Below are 20,953 nucleotides of genomic sequence, written 5' to 3' on the forward strand. Positions count from 1 at the left end.
CAGTCGCAATTACAAAAAATCGGACGAGATTTCAATCCCAGCATAATAAAGGCAGGGACAAAATGTTAAAAATGACGCCTAACCATACCGAGATAGATTTATTGTAGCTGCACCTACAACGTTCCAAACCATATTATGTAGTAACGTTTGAACTGTTATCATTGTGGATTCCAGATGTTAAAAGCATCAAGATAGTGAAAAAAAAGAGAACATTAAGATTACAATTACATTGTAGGAATATACACTAAGTTGTTCACATTTTGGCAATAGCATGCACACAGCTCTTGGCGTTTACATGATTGACATACACATTACTTGTTCTGAATAATACATGCTACATGCTAGTCCCTCACTATAATTTGATCTTCAAAAATATGTACATCTGAAAAGAGAATAAGATGCTTAATCTTCTCTTTTCTTCCGGCTACAATAGTATTAACAGTACATAAATAGTTTCCCTGCTTCAAATGTTAAAACGAAATATCAGGGTCTCAGTGTAGGTATGTATGTCACACGAGCCTCCATAGAGATCACGTTAGCAAGAGTTAATCCATCCATATACCCGAATATTGCACATTTACAAACAACAAAGGAACGCGTCCGAGCTATGTAGGTATGAGTGCCAATATCTGATTTCTTATAATACCCATGCATTTCTGTATCTCACCATATATTGGAAGATTCTTTGAACATAATGGCTGCAAACTGGTGACAGCAGAATCTAGTACCTGAGCGACATCGGCTGGGGGAAATTGTCGTTCAGTACACTTCTGCATTTTGTTTTTTCAAAAATAGGTTAGGGTGTACAGGTAAAAAGTCTTCAATAGGACAACTGATTTAATCACGTATTTTGAATATTTCATTAACAACATGTAGTACCAATTCTATCACTCTACACTTTATCTTTTGTATCATGAGCATTTAGATAAAGCAACCTTAGAGAATGGTGTCCCTATTTAATTGCTTTAGGAATAAGAGACACTGACTATGTGTATTATAGTCTTTTTATTGAATAGAAAACAATTTGTGAACAGACGTAGTTGGTAAAAAGTTTATAGTGTTAGAATCTTAAAGATATAGTAACGCTGTTGATACTAAGATAAATTAGATTGATTCTATATTCATATTAATAGCCTACAATAGGATACATGAATATTTAGTATTTATGTTTTCTTCCCTATAAATCGAATGACTCCATTGCGGTCTAAACACAATTCATTATATCCCTTATGAATTTCTCTCCTCTAAACATGATATCAGCATATTCTAATGGAATTTACTGAATTTATTGTGTCACCTATTATCTAGCTATCTATCCACAATGTAAGAGACTGTATTAAAGATTTCACATCTCAGATATGTAGAGAATAAAGTCTCGGTAACGTTTGGTAGGCTTATTGTACTACTCACTGTTAGATCACTTTCAAATATCTAATTTAACGTAGATGTCCAATATTTTGCATGAAGTAATGTGTTCGAGTTTCTACGTCGTTTAAACATATAACTAAAAAAAAGTATATAAATGAAAGTAAAACTTATATAAATGGGAGTAAACTTAATCTTACAAGTAAATTTTGTTAGATTAAGTTAAAATTAAAGTTTACTTTTTAATATGGTATTTTAGAACTAATGGGAAGGAAACCCTAACTCATGTTTAATGTTCTTAGAAATCATGTAAATTTTTCTGTTTTTTGTTCTTTTTCTGCTATGTTCCATCATTCACTGTTGGCAACTTTCTGATGAGTTTTTTTTTCTTTCTTTCTTGATCACTGCTGTCAAAAGGAAAGTCATGTCCAAGAAAAAACCTACTTTGTCAACTCCCAAGACCAATTAGCAAATACATTCACTAAGTCCCTAAGACCTAGCAGATTATATGATAAGAAAATTGAGCAACAAGATGGGAAAAAAAATAAGGGATAGTACGAAAATTTGATTAATTTAATCAAATTCTTCAAGTGGGAAAATGTGAAAAGAGAACCCACATTGGAGAAAATTTACTTTGATGCTTACTGTTCCTGTTATAAAAGGAACACATGTTTCCTTAGTTGGATAAACCAAAATCTCTTTTCTTTTTTGTTGCTTTAGTGTTTGAGAGAAAATTAGTTTCTCCTATAAAGTTCTTCATATAGTTATTTTTCCTATTTCCAAAAGAGAGGGTGATATTGTTTTCTCCTCAGGTTAAAGAGAAGAGAATCTAATTTTCTTTCCTTTATTAAAATTACATTATTGTCAATTGTTTGTTTGCTCCTCTTTTCATCTTTTATTTTAGTTTTGTGTTCTTATCTTGTTACTATGGTAGCCAACAAAAAGAAACTTGGTGGATATAACCTATATGATTCAACTTATTTGCTTATTAAAAAAAAAAAATCAACCTTGAGGGGAACTGTTAATCTCGTAAATAAGTTAGAATCCCACAGACATAGTTACTGTTGATAATATGATCAATTAAATTGATTCTATATTTATATTATCAGTCTAAAATAGGGTAATTGACTATTGTTTTCTCCCCTATAAATTGAATAGCTCCGATATGGTATAAACACACTGAATTTTAAATTGAAGAGAAGTTGAAGTTCAAGAGAAAATACTAGATATTAAAGAAACTCCAATGTTGTAATATAAATGATAACTTCTACCTATTTCTTTGTTTCCTGAGACTTAGATAACAAGTGGAATTAAATTCAATTTAGCATTTAAAAGCGCACCACAAATATAGGTATCAACTCTAATGTGTCTAGATCTGCTATAACCAAGTTTCATGCCTTTCCTGATTTCCTAAACTGTTGCATGCTGTACAGAATGAATGTAAATATGACACTTATACGATCAATACACCATTAATGTTTTTTAACCTAATAGCTTAAGTTTTTAGGTTAATTGGTCCATGACATAGTATGAAGCTCTATGACCAATTGGTCTAGACTTTGATACTGCTCCAATTCTAAATAATGGTTTTTCAACACAACTTGGGTGTGTTTGCCTTATTTGCAACTGCACCCATAGGCCTCTTGTGCTAGAGGAGGTTAGATAAACCATTATCTTATCTTCACCAAACAACTTGAGCTTTTATAATAATTAGTTCATGACAACATATTTGTAGAGAGATCTGAGAAGGAAATATGGCATTGTCAGAATGCTGCTATTTGCACCTTGGTGTTTATTCTGCCACTATGTATTCAGCCTAGGTTTATATTCTTTAAACCAAGATGGTACAGGAAAATAATTTTACAACAAAAGTGAGTAAATATTAGTCCTCCTAAATAATTGAAGGCAACAAATTAAGTTGATAGTGTTGATACTTTGATAGAAACAGTTATTTATAATAACAGCCATATCAAGTCATGCAAATGGCTGTCTTATGGAGAAGTCTGCCTTAAAATAAATTTTTCATCTCCCATAACAAAATAAATACACAGCACCATGTAAAATACCATGATACTATTTAAAATATATTTTTTTAAAATGCAAAAAGCACCATAGAAATTGTCCATAAAATAGTTAGTGTTTGGCATAAGGTCAGGTTTTGTTGAACTATCACAAGTTCAAATGACTAAGAGACTTAAAATAGTGAGGGGAGATTGACCATGAAAATCATTCAAGTAAAAATCAAATTCATTGGAATGTGATTTACCTGAATCATGAACAACGTAGCTAGGCAATGAGATATAAGTTCTGAGGGAATTTTCATTTCATTTTGGTCAGATGAACTGTTGAGTTCAGCATCTTGTACATGACAACTTGTCAAGGGATTTAATACGCTGGCAGCCAATTGATCCTGAGAAGCCAGAGAAAGAGAATCTGTATGCGGAAAAGTTGTGGCTGAAGCAGTAGGTTCGTCCACTGAAAGCTGGTTATTGATGAAATTTATCGCATCCTCAATTCTTTCTGTCGTTCTTAAATTTGACATTGCCTGCAATGGTTTTTATGAAAATTTGTAAGTACATCACTAGAATATAGTCAGCAAGAAAACTGAAAATGATATCCTGTGAAAATGTCATGTTATTAGTTTATTTAGTTGTAAGGTGCATCAAGGAAGACGTCAACAAAGAATCTTATCATAAAACTGAAGCTTAAATAGATCAGTCAGCAGGAACATTTTCATGAATGTTTTTCAGAAACTTTACTGCAAATTGCCTAAAGGGAGATGTAATGACCTTTTTTATAGATAGTGGCACAGCTGTGACTGTACTGTGCAGTGTATGCAATTCATGTTAATATAAAAATGAGAAAACTGGAAGATCAAACTGGTTGGCATGAACATTAAATAGCATTCCATATATACCTTTGTTGAGTGCTGTGTTCTTTTAGTTTGTAACATAATTTAATCCGAATGTTGCATTTACTAATTTAATTAGATGCAATTAGCTGCCTTTCTATACCTGAGAAGCTTGAACAATCATTGTCCGTGCTTTTCTTCTAGAACTTTCAACAATTTCAGCAATATGACTCTGAGATATTGATTCTTGGTTGTGGCATGCTGAACAATTAGAAGAGCTCGCCTGACCACTAGGATCATCAAAATTAGCCATGGGCTTTAATGAAAAAATAGAGGAGCTTGCTTGATATGTGTTGCGTTGCCTCAAGCAAAACAAGGCAGAGGAAACCTGCAAAAGTGCAATACATTCAGAAAATTGTAAATTACTGGAATGAGAAGTTGTAAGGATGAAAAACAAATTGAAGATTCGTGCCTGTTCATTTGCTTCAGTTAATTGCTTTAGTACAGAAGCGTAATTCCTCTTAAAAAGTTCTGAATCCTGTACTGAGTTGTCTCTATATTTCTGGTTCTCTGGTATCCCATCATTCATATGCTTCAGTTCAGATAATATAAGTTCCTAAAAGTTCAAAATCAACAGATCAAAACTCATTTTAGAAAGGAATATTTGAAAGAAAGATATTTTCTTTTATCATAACAGGACAATGGTAAAGGCAGATGAATTGGGAAACACCTTTTTGTCTAGAGCACGATTCAAATCTGAAATAGCCAATGTGTCAGCTTCTTTTGAATGTACATGTTCAAGAAGGGAAGGTTGAGAACTTGATGGTAGTTGCGCATTACCAATCTCGCCGCACACAACTTTTGGTTGTGGTTTGGAGCTTGAAGAAAATACCTAAGAATTAAAGGGAAAAGATATAAGACTAGAAAACTGCATAGGGATCAGTGAATATAGTGAAAACTAGGTATAAGATTAATCTCTCTTGTGTAAAAAATGACTTTGGATATTGTGTTTATAATAAAGAAAATATGGACTACGACCAAAATATAAATAATAATAGATAAAGATAATAACATTAAAACAGAAGATAAAAGATAAGATATATAACACTCCCTCTCAAGCTGGTGCATATAAATTGTATGTACCAAGTTTGTTATACATATAATCAATTCTCGGTTCTTGTAAACACTTAATGAAAATATATACTAACTGATCACTTGAGTTAAAGAACTCAATCTTAATGTCTCTAGATACAATTTTATCTCAATTGAAATGACGGTCAATCGCAATGTATTTGGTTCGTTCATGAAAGACAAGATTAGAAATAATATGAAAAGTAGTCTTATTATCACATATAAGTGTCATTTGAGTAACATATCCAAATTATAACTCTCTAAACAATTGCTTAAGTCAAACAAATTCGCAAGTGACTGAAGCCATAGCTCTATATTATGCTTCTACACTAGATCTTGTCACAATACTTTGTTTCTTACTCTTCCAAGAGATCAAGTTACTACCAATTAAGACACAATATCCTGAAATAGGTCTTCTATCAAAAAGAGATCCTACCCAATCAACATTTGAATAACAAACAACTCCTAGATAAATAATTCTCTATTAGGTCTCCGTAATTCAATAAAAACATTAGAAAACTATACTGAGTTTCCCTTTTTGGTTTTTCTCACCAGTCTCTCTGAGAACTCGGAATCTGTTTCTGGGTTCCTAACTTTAAGCAAGGAGGTAGAGACTTTGAGAGTGTCAATTCAAGATAGATACATTACAACCATGTGTTGCCATTTACAGAAACAAAACAGGATCCTTCTCTCCAGAATCATTATTGCACTCAATAATGTTTCTTAGATTCCTCCAAAAAGCTTCACTTGCACCAATTCTTCCTTCAGCTCAGAATACTCATACATGCACTGTGAGAATATACGCCCAAATTATGATAAAGCAATATTCCTATTCTTTTTACCACGATCGTTTACTTGTTTCACTGATTGATGCACAAAAAAGTTGAAAGAGCTTCAAGTCCAGCAGAGTTAAGAAATCAGAACAATTGAACCAGAATATTATACAGCAAAAATTAAGTCCTCAAAATATTAGAAAATATCTTTTGAAAGACCATTGAGAACAATAGAAGAAAATGATCCGTTGGCAAGTGTTTTGTGATAAATATCAAGCTCAGGGACAGAGCCTTGTTCATCGACAGCAAGTCAGTTGCCTTCTTCAATTTGTATATTCCTTTAGTTCTTGTTGTACCATACACGATCTTTTAACAAAATTATTGTATTATTTATTTTAATTTTCTGAAATGACCCTCCTTTATATGATGATATTTCTAAATTCCTAATGGTCTAGCCCAGCCACTGATAACTAAACTAATGTGAAATTTACATCGTGAAGAAATTAAAGCAATCAAATTATCATCACAATACAGAATTAAAATCCATCTAAACAAATTTGTACCTGTTTTGATAAAGCACCAGGTCCATGCAGAGTGGGGGATATATGAAGGCTTTTACTGGTATCTGAGTTCTCGCCGGGGGACAATATTGTGTGCCCAGCAACCTTTCTCTGTTTCAGTTTTCCATTAGGCTTGAGCTCAACAAAGTTCTCGTTTATTTGGGCGGAAGAGGTATTGTGTTGTATCAGAGATGTAGGCATATTTTCAAGTGGATACAAAGGCATGCAGTCAACATCCTGAGATGCAAAAATGTGTCAAATTATGCTATTGACAGAAATTGTGAAGTGATCATACTACCTTGGGACATGAACGGGGTAAAAAGATGAAAAAGTGAGGTGAGAAGAGCAATGCAGATATTCAAAAACTAAATACAACAATGAACTCTGTTCTGATTCGCTAGTAGAGTAACAATCCTCTAAGGTTATTAAAATCAGGATCCTACTCAAGTTTTCAGGGATACCAACACCAGATAATAGGATTTCATTGAGGATTGCAAGATCCTAAGAGCAATGACAAATAAAAAGATAAAACTTGAAAAGTTTAGGTATATGAGAAAAAAAAATCTGGTTTAATTGATTTTCGCCAGTGTATATATATATATATATATATATATATATATATATATATATATATATATATATATATATATATATATAAGATATCTAATAATTTAATATATCAAACACTTTCCCTCAAGCAAGTGTATACAAATCGTATGTACTAAGTTTGTTACAAATATAATCGTATATCTGCTAATTGATCACTTTAGTTAACAAACTCAATCTTGATGTACCTAGATACAATATTCTCTCGAATGAAATGACAATCACTTTCAGTACTCTTATGAAAGACAAGATTAGAACTAATATGAAGTAATCTCCTAGTTTTTTTTGCTCAAGAGAAGTCTAGTTTGGTTTGTAAATTGAGATAGTCTCTCCATAGTCTCAAGAAATTTCCACATGATTGGTTTTGAAAGTCTAGTCATATTATTCAAACATTTAGGCTAAAGTAAAATGAAATTTATTATTCAATCTTTTATTGTCATACATCTCCTAGAAAATGTGTTTATCTAATTGAGTATGATGATTATATAATTATCCCAGGGAATGATGCAACCAAAAATTGATTAGTTAAGGCGACATTTGTGCAAACACTTTCAAACTAAAGATCTTAGGTGCCTTATACTTCCTAGGCATTGAGGTGAAAGAAACATGAATGATTAATTGTAGACCTCTGGATCGTCCTATGGGTCAAAACCAAACATAATGGTGGAATAAACCGAGTCATTATCATATCCAAAGACTTGAGGGAAAACTTATTACGTTACTATTACTAACGCCTATCATATATTTTATAGTTTGAATGGTTAGTTAATTTATGCAAACTCCTCGCACTGATCACTAGAATGTTGTGCTTCGCATACTCAAATACTTGAAAAAGGCCCTAGGACAAGGTTTACTTTATGAAGTCAAAGGAAGTAACCAAGCATTTGGATATTGTATTGTTGATTGGGCATGGTCTCCTACATACAAGTGTTTCACTTGATATTGTATTTTCATTGGAATGAATGTCATTTCTTGAAAAAGCAAGAAACATAATGTAATTGTTCAACCAAGTGTTGAAGCTAAATATAGGGCAATGACATCACTCATTTGTGAACTTTTGTGGATAAAAAATTTCTCTAACAGAGGTTTTATGAAATTCGAGAACTGAGGATGTATTGTCCAAGGAAATTTGCACCAAGTTTGTTGGCTCCAATGATCAGCTTCCAGATGTTTTGAGAAAATCCTTGAGGGGAGCTTTCATTCAACTTATATTTCCAAGATTAGAAAGTACAGTTTATATGTTCTAGCTTGAGGGAGAGTATTAGAATAGTTTACTTTATCTTCTGAGCAAAAGCTATTTTGTTTTATCTACATGTAACGTAGAATCCCATGGGAAATTTCTCTCTTTTCTTAAGATTTTATTGTAAGCCATTGATCCTTATATATAATCAGCAGAGATATCTAAATTAAGGTCTTTCAAGCTCTTTTCCCTGTATATATTCTTTTCAAGTACAATAATAAAACAACAGTTTAGGCAGCCACTACATTTCCTTCTTCCTACCATTATCATTTGTAAAAAGAGAAGAAAGCATACCATGACAAATTCAACCCCAAGTTCCGGTTGGTCAAACTGAACCCTATACCTACAATGATCAACCGTTAGTACACTTCCGTCATGAATCTCTCTTGTCTTTGGATGAATAGCAATAACACGCTGCCCAACAATTAAAGGTTGGGCCAAATCAGTAGGAAGTCCTTCCTTTGTACCAGCAAGAATTTCAGCATAATGTGATCTAACAGATTCCCGGTATTCATGAAGTTTATGCTTCTCTTCTGTCAAAAATTGTTCTGAAAATCTTCTTGGTCTGCCGAGAGAACTGCATAAGAGTGGCATGTATATGAAGTCATTTATCCAAGACCAACTCAACCCAAAATCACAAGAATTATAAGAATGTTGGGTGCAAAGATTAAACTCATGACCGCTTCATCATAAAACCTCTAATACCATGTCACTAAAAAACTAAACTCAGAAACTTAAGCCATCAAGTGGAGACATATGAATGATTTTATATATCTAATAGTCTTGGATGCACTTGGGTAACGACTAAAATGCTTATCCAATAATATCACAACTTGCATCATAAATTTAACCATAAATTTTGTTGAAATGGTCTAAAAGGTGCTTATTTTGATAAGCTTCACCAAAAAGTTCAATGAAAGAAGCTAAAAGAAGCTAATATGAAATTTTCATCAACCCCCACAAACTTGTAGAAGTTTTTCCAAACACTCACTTAATCATGAATGCAATGATAGTGTAGAACGAAGTAACATTTAAAATTAAATACCTTCTGATGACGCCCCACTCAATACGAGTCAATCTAGGAACATGACCCAGTCCAACATGGTCTAAGTACTCCACAAACTCTCTCTTTGAAAACCATGGGTAATCAATAGCACTATAAAACCACTCAAAAGTGCACCATCGCCTCATTTGATATGATGACAGACAATTGATAAGCTTTCCCTGTGATAACAAAAGTAAAATTAATTTCCTAATATAGACAAAGAAATCAATTGATGCCACAGTACAAATGACAGATTATTAACCTTTTGATTAAAAGAACCATCTGGGAGTGAAGCAATGGGTTTATTATGTTGACTGCTAAAAGTATTTCTGGACACCACCAAATCTTGTGTCATTGGTTTTGGTTTCTCCATTTTTCTTCTTGGCCTTCCTCTGTCTAATGGAATGACTTGATTAGTAGATGAAACCTTTATGGGGGAAAAAGATGAATCGTTCCTTTCCCTTTTGTCATTAGAGCCTGAAGACAGATTTCCTGGGGATTTCGCCACTTTCAGTTGTCTTGGATGTGGTGTAGAAATAGATGACCGCTTACCTTTAACCAAAGATTTCTTCACCTCATCAGTAGGCTAAAACGAAGATAGAAAAGGTGCACACTGTAAGTAGGAAGGTTAAAGTATAGTAATATACAAAACAACATCAGGTGCAAATAAAACTGGAGATTCGTTTTTGCAAAGCAAGGCGGCATCAAAGATCTGTGGGTAATGAAATACAGAAAAGAAAACTTGAAATATATGAAAAGTCAAAATAGAAAGGGAAAGTAATTGGAAACATTTGTAATAGAATGCAACATAAAATATGATAGATAAAAATGTAATATAACCATTGATGAGCCATCATCTTACAACTCAAAATTTTAGGCAAAGGCTGGTTTAATATCCAACATGTAACCCAACACAGAACTCCTAAAAGCTTTAGTACTTGAACTACAGAGGAAAACAAGGAATAATTTTATTGATAATAACCACGCCAATTACATTCTTAGTTCTTCCATGTGTAACAATAAATCTCTCTAAAACAAGGAAACAAAAATGTTGAAATAAATAGAAAGATTAAGACATAAACCGCTCTTTATAGCATTATCCATCAAGTTGGTAAATGAATATCAATCATTCTCATCTTGTTTACAAGATCCTAGAATCTACCATGAGAAAACCCCTTAGTGAAAATGTCTACCATCTGAAGTCTTGTAGTGACATGAGCAAACACAACATCCATGTTTAGATTATTTTCTATGAAGTGTATATCTATTTAGATATGTTTGGTCCTGCCTTGCTAAACTTATAGGCAATGGTCATAACCGACTTATTCTCATAGTATTATTGCATAAGAATGTTTGCCTTGATTTTATGGTCATAAAAAATTACTTCCATCTTTAGTTCTTCACATATACCTTGACCAAGGGTTCGAAACTCAGCTTTTGTGCTAGAATGAGATACTTTATCCTATTTTTTTTAATCCCAATCTAAAAAAGAAACAAAATAAGGTCTGGGAACCAAATTATATATCATTATAGCTTTAATAATCGATAATTGCATACCTTGGTTTTCTGGGAACCACTTAAATGAGAACCACTTTGAGTTTCATCATTCTGCAACAAACAAAATACATCATACTTGCATGGAACGAGTCCATATCACAGAAAATATTAAACAAGGAACCACAAAATTGATACTGGAAAATAAACAATTCTTACTTTCAAGTTAAAAGATTTTTGTTTCCTTTTTCTGAATCCTGCATTAAGCTGGAGTGTTCCCTCTGCTTCAGGTACAACAACTCCATTATCAGAAAAAACCTTGGGAAACTTACTTGAAGCACTGCTTTCAATCTTAATAAATACTTTATGTGCTTCCATTTTAGATTCATCGACAACATCCCGGTTCCCTTCCTTGAACTGTGCAGATGACTCTGACACACAGAAAACAGTACAGAAAATATTTAAACAATCATAAAGTATAGACAAAAAAAGGACTTTACATACAATAAATAGATATTTTCTTTAGCAGGGGTGGAAGGAACTCGATGAAGCCAAATTGAAACAGATATTGCCATTTTATGAAGTTTGTTAAGTACATTGCAGGAAGATACAGAATACAGGGAGAAAATTACAAGGCAAAACAGTGCAAAAGGAAAGGAATGTCAACAGAGAGAAGCATCTAAAAAATTATTTTAAATTAGTATACTACTAAAAAAGTAATACCAGGCTAAGAAGTCTATTATTCTTCTGCAGACTAAAAAGCTGAGCTCAGTTCATAAACTACTGAAGAAAGAGTTGCATAATGAGTATTCTTGTTGAGATTTTGTGTAATCTGTATTGTAATTAGTCCGTTTGTCTCCCTGACATTATCCAGATTATGACAATAAAATGAACATAATTAAGCAATATTTCACACATTATTCTGATTCTCATGTTGGCATAGGTGTATCTAAATGCAAGGAATCCCACCATGCAGCTGCTGTCAAGGACTGCTGGTCAATCGAAATCTTATGGTGACACGTCCTTTGGTTTGTGAGTGATAATAATTAGATAGTAGGTTAGTTGGTCAAAGAAATAACACATCTTGCTTACACAGATGAGCAATAGGGTAGATCTCGCAGTAACTGCAGAAAAAACTCAGGATATTGTATTCTAATTGGAGGAAATCTTAATTCTTGTAAAAGCAAGAAACAAAACATTGTGGTTAGATCTAGTGTGAAGGCTAGATATCAAGCTATGGCCATTACCACACGTGAATTATCTGGTTTAAAAAGTCCTTAGTGAGCTCAAGCTTTTGCAAATTGAGCCAATGAAACTCCTTTTAAACAACTAAATAGCTCGACTTATAGCATCTAATCTAGTCTTCATGATGGACTACTTGAAGAGCTTAAAAATAACTACAAAAATAGTGGATTAATTTGTCTTGATATGTATAGCTTTACTACTCTATTTATAGAGTACCAAGGAGGGCAGAATACAACCCTAACCCTAAAGTTGGGTTTACACATGAATAAAATAAAATTCTTACATTTCAACGGGACTAAACACAAATATAGATTGTTACTATCCGTGAGAAGATCACTTCCAGGGAAGTCACTGCTTCATTTATAAACTCTAACAATCAACTGAATGATATATTCATCAAGTCTCTCGGAGTAATGGCAATTTGCTATATGTACCAAGCTTGAAGCAAGCTATTTTATATGCTCCTGATTGAGGGGTGTTGAGAAAAAATTGTTTTAATTTCTCATATTACCTTTTTGTCCAGATCTAATTTGTGTCCATAGATCGGGATAGTATTCCCATCCCATTAATTTGATTAAAATTCAGTATTACTAATATACATTGTTGAGGGATCATCTTCCTCAAGCAATTCAAGTCTCCAGTTTGGCCAACGCATGAATGGCAGAACCCACCAAGTTTCTGTTTTCAATGTTTGAAGGAAAAGGATATCAGCAATGGAAAGTTTGAGCAATATTTCATGCTGGAAGAAGAAAACAGATGTAAAGGTGGCTCCGGAACAGACTCAGGAGACTCCAACAACTCTGTCTGTGGTGGTGGCGACGGCGAGTGCGTTTTGCCCGAGGTGGACGCGTGAGCTACACGTGCCGGCAACGGTGGCGGCGTGTGGCGGCACGTGGCGGCTTCTCTCCCGAAGCGACTTTCGGCATTTGGTCGCTAGTGTTGGGCACACCTTTCTGTCCTATCAACAATCCCAACCGGCGAAGGCGACAACGGTGGTGGTCGGACAATGGCGGCAACGCAACTGTACAGCGGAACGGAGACCCAAGATCGGGAGCTTTGACACCAAGTAGAAAATAGGACTTATTTTATTATATTCTAAAATCATAAAAAATACATTCTCATATCCTTTGTTTGTAACAATCTAATTCTCCTAAAAAGAAAAATAGAGAAACTAGGTAAACAAAATAAAATAGAAAATGATATATCTATTTTCTTCAATTAGGAAGATTCTAAAGATATCTTCTCTAATTACAACATTGGGGCAAGGGAATTTTACTTGGCTACAATCATTTATCTTGTTTCTCTGTATTTCCTTCTAATTCTAACTAGTAATGACTCTCCTTTGTTAATAGCAATTTTTTTTCAAGCATTCATATTATTATTATGCATATCTAGAATTTATAGTCACATACTTTCAGTTAGAAGTCTCTTAAATAGAATATTCAAATTGTAAATGTAAAGACTGCTTTAACCTTACAATGCACAAAATCTTCGACCCTCATAACAGAAAATTACATGATGGATTATAGTTCCATTGTAAAATCGTTGAGTAAATGAATGGTTATGCCAACTAATGAGGTTAAGGAAAGGGTGGGGATAGGTGCATATAACCACACACAGCCGTACTAGCAAACTTATTATTTATTCAGATTGGCCTACGGGAGATGGGGGAAGAAAACATTTAAATAATACTGTAACACTAATATTTTATAAATAAAACTTCAGTGACTTACCAGTGTCAGGGTTTGTTACTGGCAGCATCAAAGACAAATCAGCCAAAGTTTTTAAAGCATCAAAAGCAGAACCTTCATCTACAAAGAAAGAAACAACGGGAAAGGGAGTGGTGAATGATAACATTAACAAAAGCTTATTATAAGTTGGAAGAATAACAGGAAAATATTTGAACCCAAGGAAAGTGAGGGGAAAGAAGTAAAACGCAAACCAATATGAATTCCAAAGTTCAAGCAAACTCTTTAACTACTATCATAAAAAATAGTTTCGAGTTCTAACAATATAACGTTTTAATGTGTAAGAGAATAAAAAGCCAGAGGTTGCATCATGTAAACATCCAATCCAATTAATCTATCTCAGATCCTATTCAATATTGAAAAGCAAAACAAAATAGATACTCAAGTTTCTTTTCCTGCTCAAACATCACCAAGTAGGCAAGTACAACAACTCTTGCACCAAAATTTTGAAACTTTTAGCCCAACAAAAAGGCTTTAGTAATGCATATCACTTAATGTTTCAACGTTCCAATACAATTTTAGGCCTGTGTAAAGACTTCTTGTGCATGTTAATATTTCATGGACAAAAGAATTCAGCTTCCAACAAAAGTGATAAAAGAATTTGAAAGATGAAAACATAAAGTTAAAAATTAAAAGAAGATATAACAATAAAGCCAAAGAGCCATATGATAATTTGAACATTGCTTTATATGGGACATGTGTGCTTTCCATTTATTAAGAAAGAACAGCGTCATATTCTGGAGAATTAATACCTTCTTTCAGTCCGAAATACAGTATGCCCTGCCTAATGACAAAAACACCTAATACCAATCAAGTTGCTCCGTTTTCAATCCTTTTATACCACACTTGTTTAGTATAAAATTAAGCTAAGCCATAGGTTCGTTCAGAAACACCTAGTGCGATAAATATATCATTTATAACAAAGACATCCAACTTAATGAAGAATGGAAATTAAAACAACTAACAAATACCTTTCTCTAAGGCTTGCTTTTTACTTTTCGTCCTGGAACCCTTGTAAGAGGACCTCGCATTTTTGGCATCTACAAAATCAGTGTTGAAGTTGGATTTGATAAAATTTTTACCATCATCTGTCCCACTGGAGGCTTCCTTTATGTCATTCAAATGCTTATTTAAACTCCCCTCAGGCTCTAAATTCTTCCCATATTGTTTTATTTTCTTTTCTTCATTCCTTCCTCTTCCAGTAATTTCTCTACCACTCCGATGAATTGTTTTTCTAGAGTATTCTTCATTATTACCTTCAGTGCTTCCCAAACTCAACTCGGAACTACCATCATCCAACTCAGAACTGCAAAACTTGGCTCCAGATTTTTCTGATTTTGAATGCTGAAAATAGTAACTGCCTATAATTACTGTTCATTACAACAAAATAACAGAAACAGACAACTGACGGTTTTATAGAAATAAATTATTACCTTCTTCCCACTTTTCAGACCTGGGGAAGACAAAAATTTCTTATCTGGTGATCCAGAATTTTTTGAAGAGCCACCTCTTTGGGAAGCCTCAGTCAATGCTAATGCAATCTTATGAGTAACGTCATTAGTATCAACCATTTGTTTGGAACTCTGCCTTGCAGATGCAAAAAACCTCTCCCCAATATCTTTACCCATAGCATATGAAATAGGGACACGGGGAGTCCTTTTTCTAACAGCATGTGGCCTAATTCCTGAAAAAAAAAAAATCACAAACAATTAGTAGGTTTTGTTAAGCAAGACAAAAATATCCCTTCTAAAGTTCTTTATATACAAAACAAAATATAACATCTTCAGAGGCAAGCAGCCAAACATCCAGAACAAGAGGAAAATTCATCCAAACTTCGGTCAATCCTATTGTAACAAATAATGGTTGAAAACCCAAAAAGAAAATGAAGAGGTACAAAAGAAATGTGATGCCAAGGTAATGTACAAATGTATTTTGGCATATTAACCCACCAGAATGTCTCTTCTTCAACAATGACAGGCAACCATCACCTGATGCAACGGAGTGTGACTGAGAATGATCTGAAAAATGCCCATCTATTGCTTTATTGTCACTTAGATGCTTTCCCCGTGAACGCTTTTGAGACTTTTTAGATATTTCTGCATCATCGTTGCTTTCTTTACCACTGTCACTTCCTCCCTGACCATTAAATTATTCATAATTTAATTGCTTAAGAACAATTGTCAAAAACTGATTGTGTTGTCTATTGCAATTTATTCAAAATTTATAACATAACCCAACCAATGCCGCCACATATCAATTGAAGGAAATCTGTCTTTCTTTTATTGACTTATTTGTATGAGGGGGGAGTTAGATTCCAAATCGAAAAAATAACTATTACATCCTAAACCCAGTTTTAAACAGACGAAAGCTAACTAACACTTTTGGTAGAATAACAGTCAGTTCATATATCATATCTTAAACGAATTCATGTGTTTCATTCCACTGCATTTTAATTTTCATAGGATTTAAAATTTAGGAAGTAGCACCCATGTACTCTTTGCCTGGGAAATCACCCCAATTTGTCTATTAAGAATCCATATTTATATAGCTAGATATCTGTTCTGCACAAGTACTATGCAATCAATCAATGTCACTTAAGCAATTCCAGCCTATTAGTCTCTCTCTCTCTCCCTCCAAATTCAATACCTCTATAACAATTGACAATAAAAAGAATCTTTTTAAAAAGGCATTATCAAATAAATAAACTTAAGTCAATTGGTCAGAATACTATGCAAGGCAGCCTAAATTATCCATTTATCCTTTCTGTATACTTATTGACAAGTACGTGCATGTACTTATATTGACAGAAAAGAGAGACCTTAGATTTCAATTATAACCAAATCAAGTGACACTGAAGATTACTAAAATTCCAATCATAATGTACCTATCATCGGAGAAGTGAATGAAAAACTCTCATTGGAAAAGAAACAGTGCTTAAAACAATTTGAACAAAGACTACACGTGAAATAATACAGTTTCTTCTCGTCACACAAGTTATGAAAAAGATTTGTAATGAGATGGAAATTTTAAATAACACCTACCACAAGAACGTTACAAAATCATGAAAACCAATGTAAAATATCAGTAAAGTTTAGTCAAAATTTTAAATTAATTCTTACCAGTACACTATAATGATCTGTCATCATTGCTATAAGGCCAACAACTGAAGCAGTACCCTCTGGGAGAGATAAATATGCCTAAAATAAACCCAAACCAAAGGTTAGCATGTCTTACAAACAATATATCACACTGACTAAAATTACAAGCTGGGGATATGCATATTCAGTGCAATAATCAACCACAAACTGGCCCATAGGAGACAAATCAGGAAGAAATTAGTCTTTTACAGATTGCTTGAATGTTTAAAACAGACATTCGTTAGGAGATTTGACAATTTTTAAGGAAGACATCTAGCTTGTTTCTTTTATGTCTCTTTTCTTTATCTTCATTTAGATTTTTAAGGGAAAAAAAAAAGTAAATATTCACTTACTCAAACCAGAAATTATGGAGGCAAGAAAATCTTGTTTTCCAGATACATAGAAGAAAAAAAAACTTCCTCAAGGGTATTGAAAAATACAGGAAATATTAAAAGAAATTAAAAAGTACACCCTAACTGCATATCTCTCTATACATGAAATGTTTAGTGTGTGTTTTAGAATCTAAAATCTTTATGTAAATAGGGAACAAATGGTGCATGCATTTTAGAAATATCAGTAAATTAATAAGGATGTTGATGCTTGTAATGCATTTACCCTGTTCATAGTATACAGTGCCTCTACCATTTCCACAGATCTATTACGTACAGCAAGAGCAACCTGTAAACAGGTAAAATGTCACTGAAAAGGACATGTTTAGTCATAACATTGCACTGGAAAATTGCAGTGCATAGAACAAGGTAGATTAACAAACTAAGACACAACCTTGATCCATCAATTTCCAGTGGAATTTTAAACAGTATTTACTACATGTGTATAGCCCATTTATTAGAAAAAATACCTGACTGTGAGACTTGATATTTAACCTTTATTCAATAAGAAGCAACTTATGAAACAATAACTAACCTTCTTCCAATCTTTCCCAAATTTCCGATAAGCTTCATAAAAATGCCCAAGCTCCTCTTTATTCCATTGTGGTCCTAACATGTCAGCCAATCTTCTCTTCTGCGTAAGATTGAAATTTGTTAAATAATTTCATCTTAAGAAATAAAATTCATTAAGAAATAAAATTCATAACACCCGACCATTTTAACCAAACTCTTAAAACACTTACTACCCAACTTTACGTTGATAAATTGTTAAAAAGATATTTTAATATATTATAATGACTTTTTGATAAGAGCACTCAGAGGAAAAACGATAAAGAGAAAAGGGGAAATTTCTTCCTCTGGTTTTAACTCGGTAAATGTATTACGTATGAAAAAGAATTTCTTTTCAAAGAAGTAAAGAAACAAATTACCTTCTGAATACCAGGACTTGCCTTCAGCCTACTTTTGCTAGCATTCTCTGTAATTTTGTCTTTACCAGATGCAGTCTCACGAACACTGGAAAACCTCTTATTTACACTTCTAGATTTCCTAGATGGAGCCATAACTGATTTCTTTGATTGTCTGAAAATTACCAGGAAAACAGAGGAATAAAAAAAATAAATACAGCCTAACTAAGTAAATACACTGGAACAATTTAGGCACAAATAAATTAATTGCATCGTATCATGAGAGTAAGAGGAGAGAGAGAGAGAGAGAGAGAGAGAGAGAGAGAGAGAGGGAGGGGGAAGGGAAGGGAGTTCACAGAAAAGAAGATTCCATACTTCAGAATCCAAAGCTGTTCAGACTGAAGTGTCACCTCCTTTCCCTGTACAGATAATGTTGATGAAGAATAACGGGTTCAAAACCCAAAAGATGCATCCTGATAATCGTAAGAAAATAGCCTGAGGACTTATAATGAAGAAAATAGAATGTTTTACAATGAGCTAGTGGTGGGTAGGTATTCGCACAAGAAAACCTATAATCTGTTTTAAGTGAAGATATATTGCACAGGTTTTACAGCTACAATATAAGGCACCGTATGTTAAAACAACACGATCCAAACTTAATGCCAACCTAAGAATCACTTTAACTACAAAACATTTGTCTGTACCATATACTAGGTTATGTGGTGGCAGAGTGTATTATGGCAAAACAACAAATTGAATACGCTGAACAGAAATTAGAGTCTTAATACTCAAGTAGACAAAAAAAAAACAGTTAAGACCATAAAACTTGGCACCGAACAAAGCATCGATGTATTGTTAGCAAAACAAGTTACCTTGGTCAGCACATAGAGAGCAAAATGAATATGGAAATTCTCTAAGACCGGAAATAGTACAATGATTGAATGATGAAAGTATTGGAAAGGACATATTATTGAGGAAAAAAATGATAAAATAACAAGATAATCCTATCCCTTTACTAGAAACCAGACAGGCTAGTCAACAGCTATAAGGAGGTGCCACTGCTCTTGCCCTCTGTGGAGGGTGCATGCACCATGATGACCAACAAAGGACAGCAAACCTTAGCCCCTATTGCACCAGACCTTTTCACTGACAGATTTTCTAAGTCCAAATCCTCACCTCCAAAAAGAAAAGAAGATGCAAAACTCGTAGTCATTAACAGCATCACTGCAACGATTTGCCAAAATAGTCGGCAGAATGCTGAAACATCTAGAAAAGAATGCATCCCACACAAACTCTCTAATCTCAACCATCCCTCGTTTTCAAAACACTAGGATGAATTGGCTGGCCGGTTGAAATCCGGAAACACGCAGCATGCAGACACAAAGCAATAACAACATAAAACCCACATCGAAGCTTGAATTTTACTTCAGCGACAAGAGAATCGAAAAGGAAGTCTCAGCTAAAACAAGAAGCGGGAAAAAGCAAAATTACAGCTCCACACTGCAGTTCATCAGCTGAGAAAGGAAAGAAAAAGAGAAAAGAAAAAGAAGCAGAGGCAGGTCCGAGGAAGAAGAAAAAGAAGAAATTGAAACTCACAGCTAGAAACGAGGTGATTCGGTTAATTCATCCCTAAGAACCACCGAACCCCGCATTTGAGTTCAGAAAGCCGAAACCAAACGCAGAATTGGAATATTTTCCGAAATTCCCCCTCTGATCTAGCGAGACGCGATTGGAATTGGGAATCTGAGGAGCAAGAAAAGCCCTGCAAAGAGAGAGCGAGTAAAAGCATGTTCGAAATTAAAAGGAAGTGAATAGGATTAGAGAGAAAAGGAAGAAGGAGAAGCTCACCGATCAAAGAGAACCTGAATTGCAAATGGAAGCTGCGAGAGAGGGATCTAGTAGCACTGAAACAGTCGATGCACAAATGCTAAGAGAAGAGGATGATGAACAAACAACTCTCCAGTTCTGATGGCGTCGTTGTTGGCGTAAACAAAACATGAATTCGGGGGTATAACCGCGAAACTTTAAAATAATAGTACCATTATTTTATTTTATTTTATTTTTTCTCCTCTTCTTATTTTCTTTCTTTTCTCACCTCTTTCAAATAAAATTTAAAATGAGCCAAACAAGAACATCAACTTTAACTATTACTTCAAATTAGTCAACCCAAAAAACCATTAATTGAAAATTAAACTCTTTTTCTTTTCAAAATATATATTATATGTCTCACCGTTGCCTTGTATTTAAAAATCACAGTTTTCAATTAAGAGATATTAATAGTGTGTTTAATGAGGTCATTTAGCTATCTCTTAAATTCTTACTTTTTTTCAAAGTTTATAGCATGTATTTATTTAATTTTATTGTATTTTTATTTTTGGCATTTTTATTTATTATTACCCGTTTTTAATTTTATTGACGGAAAATTTTGAATATTTGTGTTAATTATTGTATTGATTTAAATATC

At 33.6% G+C, this 20,953-nt stretch overlaps 1 protein-coding gene across 3 annotated transcripts; it reads right to left on the reverse strand.

Annotated features, from left to right (window-relative positions):
• Window positions 1-192: 192 nt before the first annotated feature.
• On the reverse strand, window positions 193-20,505 carry LOC106768434 (protein ALWAYS EARLY 1). Of its 3 annotated transcripts, none has more exons than XM_014653599.2 (22): window positions 20,338-20,505; window positions 20,086-20,251; window positions 18,865-18,908; window positions 18,514-18,664; window positions 18,120-18,218; window positions 17,811-17,873; window positions 17,178-17,255; window positions 16,008-16,194; window positions 15,492-15,742; window positions 15,030-15,402; window positions 14,044-14,121; window positions 11,285-11,496; window positions 11,129-11,179; window positions 9,834-10,157; window positions 9,572-9,750; window positions 8,821-9,103; window positions 6,684-6,917; window positions 4,947-5,108; window positions 4,689-4,832; window positions 4,380-4,604; window positions 3,632-3,910; window positions 193-770 (listed from the first exon to the last, which is right to left on the reverse strand). In XM_014653599.2, exons 4-22 carry the CDS (start codon window positions 18,643-18,645, stop codon window positions 606-608), a joined length of 3,519 nt encoding a protein of 1,172 aa, XP_014509085.1. In that variant the 5' UTR covers window positions 18,646-18,664; window positions 18,865-18,908; window positions 20,086-20,251; window positions 20,338-20,505; the 3' UTR covers window positions 193-605. The 3 variants fall into 3 exon arrangements, with proteins under 3 accessions (XP_014509085.1, XP_014509084.1, XP_014509086.1); XM_014653598.2 differs by having other exon boundaries at window positions 18,865-18,962; window positions 20,338-20,504; XM_014653600.2 differs by lacking the exon at window positions 18,865-18,908.
• Window positions 20,506-20,953: the final 448 nt, after the last annotated feature.

This window comes from Vigna radiata, chromosome 7, assembly GCF_000741045.1.
Source record: "Vigna radiata var. radiata cultivar VC1973A chromosome 7, Vradiata_ver6, whole genome shotgun sequence".
Lineage (NCBI taxonomy): Eukaryota > Viridiplantae > Streptophyta > Magnoliopsida > Fabales > Fabaceae > Vigna > Vigna radiata.

Excerpts from the sequence above, each read along its gene's own strand:
- LOC106768434 (XM_014653600.2), bottom strand. The coding sequence starts at position 18,645 with ATGGCTCCATCTAGGAAATCTAGAAGTGTAAATAAGAGGTTTTCCAGT. Across the intron at positions 18,219-18,513 it reads CAAGTCCTGGTATTCAGAAG|AAGAGAAGATTGGCTGACAT; the intron begins GTAATTTGTTTC and ends AATCTTACGCAG. Across the intron at positions 11,180-11,284 it reads AAAAATCTTTTAACTTGAAA|AATGATGAAACTCAAAGTGG; the intron begins GTAAGAATTGTT and ends TGTTTGTTGCAG.